Source organism: Tursiops truncatus, chromosome 5 (genome assembly GCF_011762595.2).
Source record: "Tursiops truncatus isolate mTurTru1 chromosome 5, mTurTru1.mat.Y, whole genome shotgun sequence".
Taxonomy (NCBI): domain Eukaryota; kingdom Metazoa; phylum Chordata; class Mammalia; order Artiodactyla; family Delphinidae; genus Tursiops; species Tursiops truncatus.
This window is the reverse complement of record NC_047038.1, coordinates 30,038,219-30,051,546: the sequence shown is the minus strand read 5'-3', so window position 1 is coordinate 30,051,546 and position 13,328 is coordinate 30,038,219. Positions and strand designations below refer to the sequence as shown.

The 13,328-nt window shown below is 38.4% G+C and overlaps 1 protein-coding gene across 3 annotated transcripts in view; it reads right to left on the bottom strand.

The window, feature by feature from the left end:
- The window catches only part of CFI (complement factor I), a 35,416-nt gene extending 24,180 nt beyond the window's left edge, over positions 1-11,236 (bottom strand). Inside the window, exons 1-2 of one of the 3 annotated variants that reach the window (XM_019927800.3) lie at positions 10,989-11,236; positions 260-539 (exon numbers count right to left, since the gene is read on the bottom strand). In XM_019927800.3, the coding sequence (XP_019783359.1) occupies positions 260-539; positions 10,989-11,045 (337 nt within the window). In that variant the 5' untranslated portion in view covers positions 11,046-11,236. The remainder of the gene's footprint in view (positions 1-259; positions 540-10,988) is intronic. The other 2 variants (XM_073804987.1, XM_073804988.1) reach the window with 2 other exon arrangements.
- Between the last annotated feature and the right edge of the window lie 2,092 nt (positions 11,237-13,328).

Sequence of the window (13,328 nt, the reverse complement as noted above, 5' to 3'; positions counted from 1 at the left end):
GATAATTTTGAAGGGCTGGGCAGCAGAGAGTGGCATAGGCACTGAGGGGAAGGACCAGCCTCAGGGCCTCATGCTCTAGACTCAAGGGCTGGCTAGATTCTGATGATCCGCTAATTTCTTTAGTTATCACCCCAGTTACTAGTGAGGGTCTAGAGAAGAATTTTGAATTGTTATCATAACATTTCATAGGAAAAGTATTTTCTAATAGAAAATATAGTAGACAATTTTCTTCTTACAAAATAAACTAGGCTTTTCCTACCTTCACCTGTGCATGTTCCTGTTTTTAAAAACTTTGCCTCTGGACGAAGACATTCAAAACTCTTTTGCTGACAGTAAGTTGGGTAGCTTTTCCCATTAACTGAACACACCCTGGTACCATTCTTTGGGCACTGATAAGGAAGTTTACAAACACAGGTCCCGTCGATGCATTTCTGCCATGGTTGGCAGAAGACTTTATTGCAGGAGAGACATGTGTGTTTTTCAGTTAAGCACTTTTTCTCCACGAGATCCTCTTGAGATGTGTCTGATGTTGAAGTGGACTATAAAGCACAAAATAAACATTAGCTTAGCAACAAACTAAAATCTTTTTAAAGATGAATACATGAGCTACAAATGACGAGTGATACATGGGTATTCAGAGTCATCAGTATCACCGTCCCAAAGAAATGCATACAGTATAAGACATGTTTCATCAGTGATAATTCTCTGTGCTGGTAAGGGAAGCGTGACAGATAATTTCTAAACTCAAATCATGGAAATAAATGTTGATATAACCTTCTTCAGATGCTGTGTACCAAAAGCTTCCCCTTCCTGGAATTTATTAAAAATAGAAAAATAGTCTAAACCTATGTTATCAGGACATTATTTAGGTATATTATGGCACATTAAAAAAGAAAAGATGAATACATGAAGGAAAGGAACAAAACAGACTCATATACCCCACAGTATAGATGAGGGTAATGTGGTCTGGTGGTTTTTAGAATCAAACAACCCTGGCTTCTAGTCTCAACTTGGGCACTTATATGGCCTTGAGCAAGTTACTTACCCTCATGAAACATGTTTCCTCATCTGTAAAGTGTATCCTTCTATTTTGCAAGGTTATTGTAAGCATTAGAAATAAAATGTGTCTAATGGTTGGCAGGTACTAGGCATGAAATCAGTGGGAGCTGTTATTATTCAAAAGCCAACATAATATTCTGCCTTTGAAGAAATCAATGAATCTCGACAGTTAGGTTAAGGAGTAGAAAATTTGGTGGTAATTATAGTCTCATGGAATGAATTGAGGAATGAAATTAGTTCTATTAATAAATGCAAAACCATTTGCTAAACTCCTAATTTGTGCAAAATCCTGCTAAGATGAACATGACATGGACTCTGTCTTCCAAGGGCTTGACATCTAGACAATAAGATAGAAACATGCATAATAACTGGGGTAAGTGATATAACAGTCATACAAATAAGATACAGTATTCTTGGAGAGCCAGAGTGCGAGAGAACAAGTATTTCCGGGGGCATTTTTTTTTTTTTGGCTGCCCCCTGTGGCAGCAGGATCGGGTATCCCAACTAGGGATTGAACCCGTGCTCCCTGCAGTGGAAGCACAGAGTCTTAACCACTGGACCGCCAGGGAATTCCCCCCAGGGGCATTTTAAACAGCCTCATGGGGCATCTGAGCAAGGTGAGGAAGGTCAGGTGTTAGCAGAGGGTAGGTGCTAGCAAAACACAGGAGGAATGGTGCACAATGTATTTAGGGAATCGTGAGCAGTCCCAAGTGATGGATGGGCTTGTGTGCTTCAACTGGGATAGTCATTGGTTAGGAAACTGGCGAGGAAGAGGAAGCAGGAGTGGAGCAAGAAAATGATTTGGAAAGACACTTGAACAAGCAAAAGCAAGAGGACTGGACAATTTAATGCATGTAGGGGTTGACAGTAGAACTAGATTTTGAGGCTGAGTGCTAGTAAGGATGTATAATGCCATTAATCGATATAGATATTAAGTTAAGGTAGAGAATTATGAGTTTGGCTTGGGACCTGTTGATTCTGATATGCCTGAAGGATGTGCATTTGGAGATATTTTGTAGAAAAGGGAAATGTGTGTCTGAAGCTTGGAAAACAGACGATTCTCTCATTCATCAATTAATTCACTAAATGATTTAGTAAGCACCACTCTGTGCCAGGGAACAGCCTGAGGCTAGGGCCAGAGGGATAAAAATCCCTGCCTAAGGAGTACACCAACCAGAAGAGAGACAGGCAAGCCTGACTGACACTTTCCCTGGTAGACGTGGGCCGGGCATGCCATTAGGACAGTGGTCCCATGGCCTGACTAGGAGGCTTGAGAACATCTCCACGAAGAGCTGATGTCTGCGATGAGCACTGAGAGCACTGAGGAGTCAGCTGGCAAGGGTGGTGGGAGGTGCTCCGGGCAGGACTGTGAGAACAAGAACAGCAAGAACAGGGAGCCACTGAGAGACTAAACAGTGGAGCAAATTTGCATTTGAGGAAGATCTTTCTGGAGATTAGATCAGACAAACAGGCAGGAGGCCAATTAGACCTGCAGGAATCCAGAGGAAATACAATGAAGGCTGGGAATAGGTCAACTGGGTCAAAAGCCAGTTGTGGAAAGTCAAGGCTCTCTCTCTGTCCCCTAGACACCCCCCTTTGGAGGATGGGCATCCTTCGGTCCAGTCTCCCCAGCCTCCAGCCATAACCCCCCCTCCCCGCCCCCCCCCACCCCGCCCCGACCTTGCTCAGTGCCCTCCAGCTGCAGTTAACAGCAAGCTGGGGCAGAAACAAATTGAACGATCTTTAAGGGCTATGATGAATACAAAAACCAGTCATTTAAAAACCACACACAAATTTGCAGAAGCTGTGAAAGTCATTCTATCCAACATGCTTTTCAGTAAACTTTATCAAATAGCCAGGAAGTTTGACAAATTTGCCGTTAACTACACTGGTTTTTGACACACTGATCTAGAATAAAATCTAGTAATTACATACTTTTCATGGTTCCATGTACCTCTTTTGTAGCACTTATTAGAGTTGACAGTTTTGTAATTACTTAGCTCCTGTGTCTTCCACTGACAAAATTTAAGTGCCCTGACAGCTGGGACTGTCGGCTTTTACGTATCGCCTTTCTGCTGAAAGAGCAATACTCTAATTGGGTGCAAGCAGAGAAAACTTGATTTTTTCCCCCAAATTTATTCCTTTCTGAGGTGTCGTTTTTCCTTGATCTTTAGAAAGAAACTTGGGCAAGTGCCATCAAGTTTTCAGTCACTCTTAGATTAGAGCAAAAATGAAAGATTAAAAGAATTTTGGTCCCAGGAACAGTCATATATAACAGTCATATACTACAATGTCCAGTTCTGGGTCATCATTTAGACTCTGACCTTCATTTCAGTTGAAAGGTCCTTTCTCCTAGCTCAGACTTTCTTCAGGGGCATGGTGGGCCTGGTATTCATTGAATGAATGGTGAAAAACAAAAACGAAAACAAAAAGAGAACACCGAGGAGAATTTTACATTTTAGGAGCTGAAGATTTTAGGAGCATGGGCTCTAGGCGCGTGGGCTTCAGTAGTTGTGGTATGTGGGCTCAGTAGTTGTGGCTCACGGGCTCTAGAGCACAGGCTCAGTAGTTGTGGCACATGGGCTTAGTTACTCCGCGGCATGTGGGATCTTCCCAGAGCAGGACTCAAACCCCCCATGTCACCTGCATTGGCAGGCGGATTCTTAATCACTGCACCACCAGGTAAGTCCCAAGCCTAGTATATTTTTAAATAACAGGTACTTTTTAAACAACCCCCCTATAGAACAAAATTATTTTCAGTAAAAATCATGAAAGAAGTGAATAATAAATTATAGAGAAAAATTTAAACAGCAAATATTTTCTTTTATTGAAATTTCATATATAAATATATACAAAATCATGCTTGTGAAAAATAAAAAAGTAAAAAGTAAAATTCATAGTATGGTACAAATAAGGAAAAAAGTACTAGACAAATATTTTAAATTACATTCATATACTTAATGAAAAAGGAAAAACTATACCTATATATAGGCCTGTTGCAGTAATGAATAATAATATTACAGTTTAAGAATAATTAAATATATTAATAAAATAATAAATTTCATTTTAAAGGTACTGAATAGTATCTTTCAGTATCTTTACCTAATCTGATATTTTACCAAATATTAGGTAAAATATTTCCTGTATGAACTACTGTTTGCACTCAGCAAACAAAAATATTACACCTTTCAGGCTGCATTGTTTTTACTATTTTATATTTTGAAAACAAAAATTCCAAATGGCCATTAGAATGACAAAACTGAAAAACTCAACTTTTTTTGTTTCTTCATTCTTATAATCGCTGCGACACTTTATTTTGAATCTATTATAAATTCAGGAAAACGTAAGAACATAGAGTTTGAAGATGAACTATACTTGAAACGAATTTGAACAATTCCAATGCATAATACATATGAGACTGCCTATGTCAGGGTAGAACTGAAAGTTGGCTGAATTAACTTCCATTTTTAATACAATGTCTGTTAAAGAATAAGTTTTAAAAAGTGCTCATTTGAAGTTTACATTTGTATTTTAAAAACTCAACCTCAGCAACCCCAGCAATTGTTAATAGTGCCATCTAATAAAATAGCCACTAACCAAAAGTGGATATTTAAATTAAAATTATTAAAATTAAATGGGAATTCTTCTGTTTCTAGTCAAGATAGACTTATAAGGGTACCAAAGCTACCCTAGTTCTTATTCAGCCTAAACCAATCAAGAAATGGACAAAATACAGACGACAGTAATTTTTAAGACACTGGACATCAGGCAATGAAGAGTAGAGATCCCTGAGACTAAAGAAACAAATGAGGTAGGTGAGCCCTACAGCTGTTCCATGTGATTTCCTTCAGAGAGTTTCCAGACTGTGGTGCAGAGAGGAGGAACTTGAACTGAGCCCAAGGGACTTCTTGAGGAGACAAAGCTGAGAGTCTTGGGAGACCAAGGCAGCTATACTTCACAGAATAAAGTACTGGAAACAAATAAGTGGCATAGAGAGAGAACTCTGTAGCTCTGTAGACGATCCCCTTTTAATTGTTCAGCTGAGTATTTATCAGCATCCAAATGTGAAGAAACTACCAGAGACTGGGGAAAGAACCACCCAATAGAAATCAAGGTAACAGGGCCCACGCTCAAACAGTGCCATGAATAGTGCTTGTTCTCAACATTCAGACTGGAAAATTTCATTATTCATGGGGCATTGGAAGGAGTACAAAGAAGGATCTTGCCTCAGTAGTATGGAACAAATAGTCCTAGACTGAGCATTGTTCTGGTCCTACCTATGAATGCTCAAAAGCAAGACCTGAAAGGACCAAACTGTTTTCAAGTAACTTAACTGCATCTCAGAACAAAGCTCAAGAATATGTACAGGAATACAAAAATACCCAGTATTTAACAGGATAATATTCCTAATATTTGTCAATTTGGTTGATCTTTTCAAAGAACAAAATTTTGGTTTAATTGATTTTATTGTCTTACTATTTAAAAATTTTTTTCTGTTTCTATTCAAATATTTATTACTTCCTTCTTTCTCCTAGCTTTGGATTTAATTTGCTCTTCTTTTCTAGTTCTTTAAGGTGTAAAGGTAGGTTATTGATTTGAGATTTTTGTTCCTTTGTAATGTAGGTATTTACTGCTACAATTTTCCCTCTAAGTACTGCTTTTGCCAATCCCATATGTTTTAGAATGTTGTATTTTGTTTTCACTCATCTCTAAGTATTTTCCAATTTCCTTTATTATTTCTTCTTTGACTACTGGTTAAGAGTATGCTGTTTATGTTCCACATATTTGTGAATTTTCCAGTTTCCCTTCTGTTACTGATTTCTAGCTTTATTCCATTGCATCCTTTCACTTTCAACCCATTTGTGTCTTTGGATCACAAATTTGTCTTACAGATAGCATATAATTACATCTTTTTTTAAAAAAAGTAAATTCTACCAATCTATGCCTATTTATTAGAGAACTTAATCCTTTTACATTTAAATTAATTACTGATAAGAAGGCCTCACTTTTGACATTTTGCTATTTGTTTTCTGCATGGCTTATACCTTTATTGTCATTTCCTCCATACTGCCTTCTTTCATGTTTAGTTGTTTTTTTTGTAGTGAACAATCTTGATTTTTTTCTCTTCTTTTTGATTATTTAAAAAAATATTTTCTTTGTGGTTACCATGGGGATTATACTTAACATCTTAAATTTATAGCAGTCTAGTTTGAATTCATACCAACCTAGCTTCAAGAGCATATACAAACTCTGTTCCTGTATGGTTCCATCCCCTTTTATGTTGTTACTGTTATACGTTATATCTTTATACATTGTGTGCCTGTTAATTAATAAGTTTTAAATACATTTGTCTTTTAAACAGTGTAGGAAATAAAAAGGAGTTACAAGCCAAAAATAAAATTACATTGGCTTTTGTATTTATCTATGTAGTTACCTTTACTGGAATTCTTTATTTCTTCATATGGCTTCAAGTTACTGTCTAATGCCCTTTCCTTTAGCCTAAAGGACTCCCTTTCTTGTAGTGTTTTTCTTTCTTCCTTCCTTCCTTCCTTCCATCTTTCCTTTTTCTTCTTGTAGTGTGTTTCTTATAGAGCAGGTATACTGGCACCTTCATCAGCTTTTGTTTACCTGAGAATGTTTTAATTTCTCCTTCATTCTTAAAGGATAGCTTTGCTGGATAGAGAATTCCTGGCTGATAGTTCTTTTCTCTCAGCACTTAAAAAATGTCATCCCATTGTCTTCTGGCCTTTATAGTTATTGCTGAGAAAGATGCTGCTAATCTTATTGAGGATCCTTTGTCCATGATGAGTTGCTTTTCTCTTGCTGCTTTCAAGATCTTCTGTTTTGTTTCTCGGCTTTTAATAACTTCATTATTTTGTGTCTTGGTGTGGATTTCTTAGCATTATCTTTTTGGGGACCAGTAAGCACCCTGAATCTGTAGATTCATTATCTGTTATCAAACTTAAGAAGTTTTTGGCTATTATTTCTTCAAATATTCTCTGACCCTTTCTCTCTTCTCCTTCTGAGATTCCTATTTTGTATATATTGATGGTAACATACAGGTCTCTTAGGCTCTTATTCTTTTTTCTTTCTGTTCTTCAGATTGGATAATTTAATTGAACAATCTTCAAATTCATTTACTCTTCTGCCTGCTCAAATCTGCTATTAAAACCCTTTAGTGAGTTCTTTGTTATACTTTTCAGTCTAATTCCTTTTATGATTTCTGTCTCTTCATGGATATTCTCTATTTGTTCATGCATCATCCTCCTGGTTTCCTTTAGCTCTTTGAACATATTTAAGATAGTTTACTTAAAGTCTTCGTCTGGTACGTTCAAAGTCTGTTCTTCCTCAGAAATAATTTCTGTTAATTTTTCATGTGAATGGGACATATTTTCTTGTTTCATTACATGCTTCATAATTTTGGGTTGAAGACTGGATATTTTGAATATTATAATGTAGTAATTCTTGAAATCAAATTCTTTCTTCTCCTCAGGGTTTGCTTCCCTTGCTTTCTGTAGATTGTAGCTGTTTGTTTACTAACTTTTCTAAACTGTTTTTGTAAAGTTTGTTTTTTTGTCTTGTGTGGTCCCTGAAGTCTTGGTTCCTTTACCTTGCATTCAGCTAGGGTTTAGACAAAGATTTCCTTGAAAACAAGGAACCAGAAAGAGAGAAAGAGAAAGGGAAAGGGAGAGAGAGGGGGAAAAAGAGAGAAAGAAGAAAGAAAAGAAAGAAAGAATGGAAGGAAGGAAGGAAGGAAGGAAGGAAAGAAAAAGGAACCTCTCAAATTGAGAACAACAGCAAAAAAACTCCCCCACGTTTGCAAATTGGCTCTGTGCTGGGGCACTCCTTCAATGCTTAGCCAGGACATTTACAATTATGCCTTAGGTTTTACTTCATGCTTGGACTGAGCCTGGAGGTATAGGCTTAGAGTCTTCTTAGGTGTTTTCTGAGCTGCATCCTGCCCTGGGTATGTGTGCTGCTTTCTAAATTCCCCAGTATACACAGGGACTTTTGAATGCACTAATTTCCCATTGAAACTTTTTCCTTCCAAGCTTTGGCACCCTATTGTATGTCTCAACTGTAATCTTTTGTCCCAGGTGGCTGTAGGTTGTTTTTTTGCTTGCTTTCTAATGTTTTTGAGAAACAGTCTGCTGCCTTTCCACTCTGAGTTCCAAGTTAGATGAAACAAAGACAAGTACATTGTGTCAGTCTTTCAAGTAGCCCCCGGGTAGGTTAGAACAAACACAGTTCTTTTTAAATAAAGTCTGCTCTCCTCCTTTTAGAGCTAGGGACTAGAGTTCCATGCTGGGAATGTGGACTGCCATCTTTAAGACTGCCACTGAGTTGGGAACAGGGTGGGGTAAGGGCAAGTAGAAATGCCACAGTTTTCCTACCATTTTTAAATTGCCTTTTTCCTTCATTCAGCATTCACTTGGGTGCTGTAGGCCTCTGATAACTGGAGTTCTGACGAAGGTGGTTCTGAAAGTTTGCTTGATTTTTCTATTTTTTTGTGGAGGGACAAGTGTTTGGATTTGCCTACTCTGCCATGGTTGCTGACATCACTCTCTGCATTGTGTGTTGCCTCCTGTGCATATCCTCTTTCCAGCATTTTGTCACTCTGCTGAACATCACCCTACTTCTTTCCTTCCAAAATACTACCCATATAAACCAAGGTTTGCAATATGCTTGTAGGGTAAAGTAAAAATTTAAGGTTTCAGTCAGGGATTATGTCACAGCACAGTACTATCAGTGTAGGTAACCATATTGACTGAAATACCTGGCTTCCCTGTTCTTTAATATCCTTTGGTTATTGATACAGCAGCCACTCCCTCTGTGCTCTGAGTTTCTCTCCCATCCTTTCCTAAGTTCCCTTACCTCTTTGTCTGGGTAGGTTCCGTAAAACCAGAATTCTCATTTCACTATTCAGAACAACTTAAGTCTAACCCACTGCCAGCCCACCCCATCATTGACATCATTGATTCAATGACATAATCCACCCATCATTGATATATGATGGGTGGCTTATCAGTCCATCAAAATGGACTCCAAATCAGTCCATCAGAATGTTTTGATATAAAAAGGGAGTGGGGCTTTTTGTTCTCTAGAAGGAAATCTGCTCCCAGCTTTCAAAAATAACGTTTCTCCTAGCTGTACATATTTTACTTCATGTTGAAAATGTAGATATATTTTAAAACTTCTTTGAACACATTTATGTTGTCTCTATGGTAACCTCCATTTTAAAATGGTTATTTCTCAGCAGGTGGGATAAAAAGTCATTCCATTTTCTTTTATAAACTAATATTCTAAGAAGTTCTGGAATTTTCACAAATATGATATTAACTCTTTCCAAAATGCTGTTTCTTAAAGGAATGAAGACAACTTTATTGTTGGATGATTTTTCAGTAAAAGAAAGAGGCTCTTTTCCTTTGTGTAAGTGAAAACTACTATATTCAGGTTTGGTTTTTTTTTTTTCCCCCTGTTTTTTGTCCAGGAATCCAAAATGTGGCTGAAATATCTTTTTTTTTCAAAAAACAAATTTTTCTTGTTATAATGTAACATATTTATTTGGTATTTAAAAAAGAAAAATAAAGAATGAATAAAACAGAATTTCTGAACTCTGAAAATTCATAAATGCATAAAACATAAAATAAAAATCACCAACAATCCCATTACTCAGAGATACCAACTGTTATTTATCTGATATACATCCTTCATGAACTTTTAAATTGCCATTTATATAAGCAGTTATATGTGTGTATTTGTGTGTGTGTGTATATTTTTCTCTTTAACAAAAATAAGATTTTTAGTGAGGGCTTTTTTGTTTCAATAAATATAAAAGCACAATTTTAATGGTTACATGATAGTTCATTTATAGACTACAAAAATTTAATCGATTTTAATCAACAAGCATTTACTTTACCTCCATTTGTTCTGTACTAAAAACATTGAATATATATTTTAGAAGTTACAAGAAACAAAGTATATAATTCTGATTTCTTAGGTAGTTTTCTTTAAATATTTGCTGCTATAAACAGGCATTAAAACAAATTTTGGAATTGTTTCAAAACTCTTTGATCACAAAAGCAGGCAATCATCAATAAGTATCTAAAATGTCTTAAACATTTCTAACTTTAATAGATCAGCTTTCAGACTGCCTACAACCTGTCATTTCGGTTTTATCTCCTTGAGTTGCCTACAAAGTCTCTACTCTGATCAAACAGGTTTATTCACCTGGAAGAGCCCAGTGCTGTGCTATCTTTCTGCCATAACACTTGCTGCTTTTTCAGGCTGAAAAATCACTTCTTCTTTCTCTCCACTGATCAAATCTAATCCAGAATTATGGGCCTAGCTCAAATCCTACTTGACCCATAAACTTTCCCTGACCTCCTAGCAGGAAGGGACTTTTCCTCTCGTAATGTCCCTTGGCAGATAGCATTTGTACCATTTTTTGGCAATTAAATATATGTCTTTTAAAAGTTCCTTCTCTTGTGTTTTCATATATTGTTTAAATTTTGCTTATTTCCTCATTGGCATACTTGTATCATCTTTCTACAACTGTACCAAACGGTTACTGAAGGAAGAGATCAGTCTTGCAATTTGCCCAGCACTCTACCTTGCACATAGATAGAGGGAGCTTGATAAATGTTTACTGATTTAATAATTACTGTAAATATAGATCTATATTAGTAAAATTCTCATTCAGTTCAATTTCTATGCACAGAGAATAGCAATATGAAAAAAGCAATTTCTTAAAGCTCTTTCATCAAGATGTTAACATAAAATCTTTGTTACTGACTAGATACTGTCATTGTTGGCAACTGAACTATGTGATCCTTAAGTCAAAATAGTATCCTTAAGATGTTTTCTGTATTTTTATAGTATTTGAAATATCTACTTAAAATAGTTTGCATAGATATTGAATTACTTACCTCACAAAAACTTAAGCAGAAGCACAAAAGTAACAGAACGGCATGAGCAGGCTTCATGTTGGAGACAATCAGGGTCTTTATCTCTACTGTGGACTCGTCTGCACCTCAGATATTCTTTTGAAATTTAATTTTTAACCTCTGAAAAAATATTTAAAAAGAGCACGCCTCCTAAAGAGCTTTGTACTTTTGAACTCATGTAGATTTTGGCAAAATTTCAGAGTTTTACCGTAACTGAAACCAAAAAAGGCTTCAGTAAATGGCTGAGGGACTGTGTTTCCTGAAGAGGAAACTGATGCCCCACCTTGATACTGAACAATGCCTCGTTCTGTTTTCTAGAGAAGACAGAAATCACTAGAAGAAATTTCTTATGTTTTGGTAAAATAGAATTATATATTTTTCTTTAAGGACAAAAACTAGGAAATGGTAAGAGTAAAAGTCCATCATATTGAAGGTTATGCTGAATACATTAGAAATCCTCACCAAAACGCTTCCTTTCATTCACAAGTTGTTCTGTGATCAAATCATTTTCTCTAAGCAGAAATGCTGTCAACAGTTTGGATTCTCCTGAAGCAGATGTGAGACAGAGTTCGGGGCGTGAGATACTTATCAGGAATCAGCTCCTGGGAAAGGAAGGGAGGAGAAGCAGGAATGAGCAGAAAGAGAAATCAGACCGCAATGCAGGTTCGACAAAGCCTTGCCCAGCTCACGGGGGCCTCTGGAGCAAGAGTGGCCAGTCACAGTGGCCCTGGGTCGTGCAGAAATGGCTGGATCCTGCCTGCCTTACTCAGTCACCTGGTGAGGGTTGCCCAGGAAATGCTTGCCCTTAGGTGAGGCAGGTCTCTGTCGCTGAGGCAGACCTTGAAGGATCTGACAGTTAGTGGCTGTCAGAAGGAAGTGTCAGCTGACCACACACTTCACGGCCAGGTAGCCAGACCTTCCTTGAAGGCGGATCTGGGAAACTCATCTCCCTGTCTTTCAGAGTCTACCATTTGCACCTTTTAGACCTACTTTCCATATAGGCTTCAAGGGCGGCCCCTTCAAAACTGCAGGGGACCTTTCTTCCTGAGAGATTATTTAGGAGAGGGAGGTTGCGGAGAGGGGTAGGGGAGGGAACTGTAGCCCCTGCCCTTGCAGTTGACCTTGGGGCTGCAGTTGATACTCACCCCCTGCCTCCTTCCTATCCATTCTGGATTTCCTTCACCCTGAGTTTCCACCTCTGCTGACCTCAGTGACCTACCTGGTGGGATGACTCACAACCTCTTCCAGGAGTTATCCGGCCCCTGATTACCATTCACTTCTCAGACCATTGTTGCTGTTTCTATCCCTTTACTGTCACAAGAGACACCTGAGCAGCTCATATGGTTCCATACACATTTCTCCCTACCCTCATTGTATAACAGCAGCCTAACTTCCTCCGAAGGATGAGGGTCAGTTACTCCTGTCAAGATGGTGACGCCTCCTCTTTCCTGCTGGTCCCCAGACACAAGCAGCTCAGTGTGCACCAGGCTGAAGGTTCACCTTATAATTCAGTGGGATTCCCGTTGTGCCAAAGGACAAAAGTGTGCTTCCTGTGAGGAACAGACCTCAGAGTACAAAGTGTGGAGACAAGAGCACACGGCCTCCAGGTGGTCATCAGAAGTGATGGTAAGTGTGGTTATTCCTGCTTCTGTTCCGTGGCTCCCAGGCCTGTGTCTTCTGTTGGGGATACAATGCATATACTGCTTCCTGGAGGATAGCACCCAGTCCTCACAGAGTATTGCCTTTAAGTAGCACCTCAGCTTGGCATTCACCAGGCTACTCCAATGCTCCATAAGGCTGCCAGCTTCACAGTGGTATAGTATGTGATATGACCAGTGGATTGCATGGTCATAGGCCCAAGCTCACATCTCCTTTGCTATAAAGTGGGTTCCGTTGTCCGGCAGGATGTTATACGGGATCCCCTGTTGGAGGATTAAATACTCTGTAATCCTTTAGCTCATGATCCTGAGGCCCTGCAGACAGAAAAGGTACATCCTTACCCACAATTTATGCCTATTCCTGTGAGAATGTACCACTGGCCCTTTTAAGATTGAAAGAACCGAATGTGTCAATTTACCAGCAAGTAGCTAGCTGGTATCCTTGATGAACTGTGTGCCATCTTGGGGGCTCAGCATTGGTCTCTGTTGCTGTCAGATTGGACATTGGTTGATGGCAGTAGCTAAAGAAACCTTCAGGGTCCATGCTATTGGCCTCATGGGTATCTTCCATCTCTGCCACCATGGCCACTCTATTCTTGTGCCCATTGTGCTGGTACTGAGGTGGGTGATGACTGAGATTGGCTGATTATCAATTGGCTGAGTT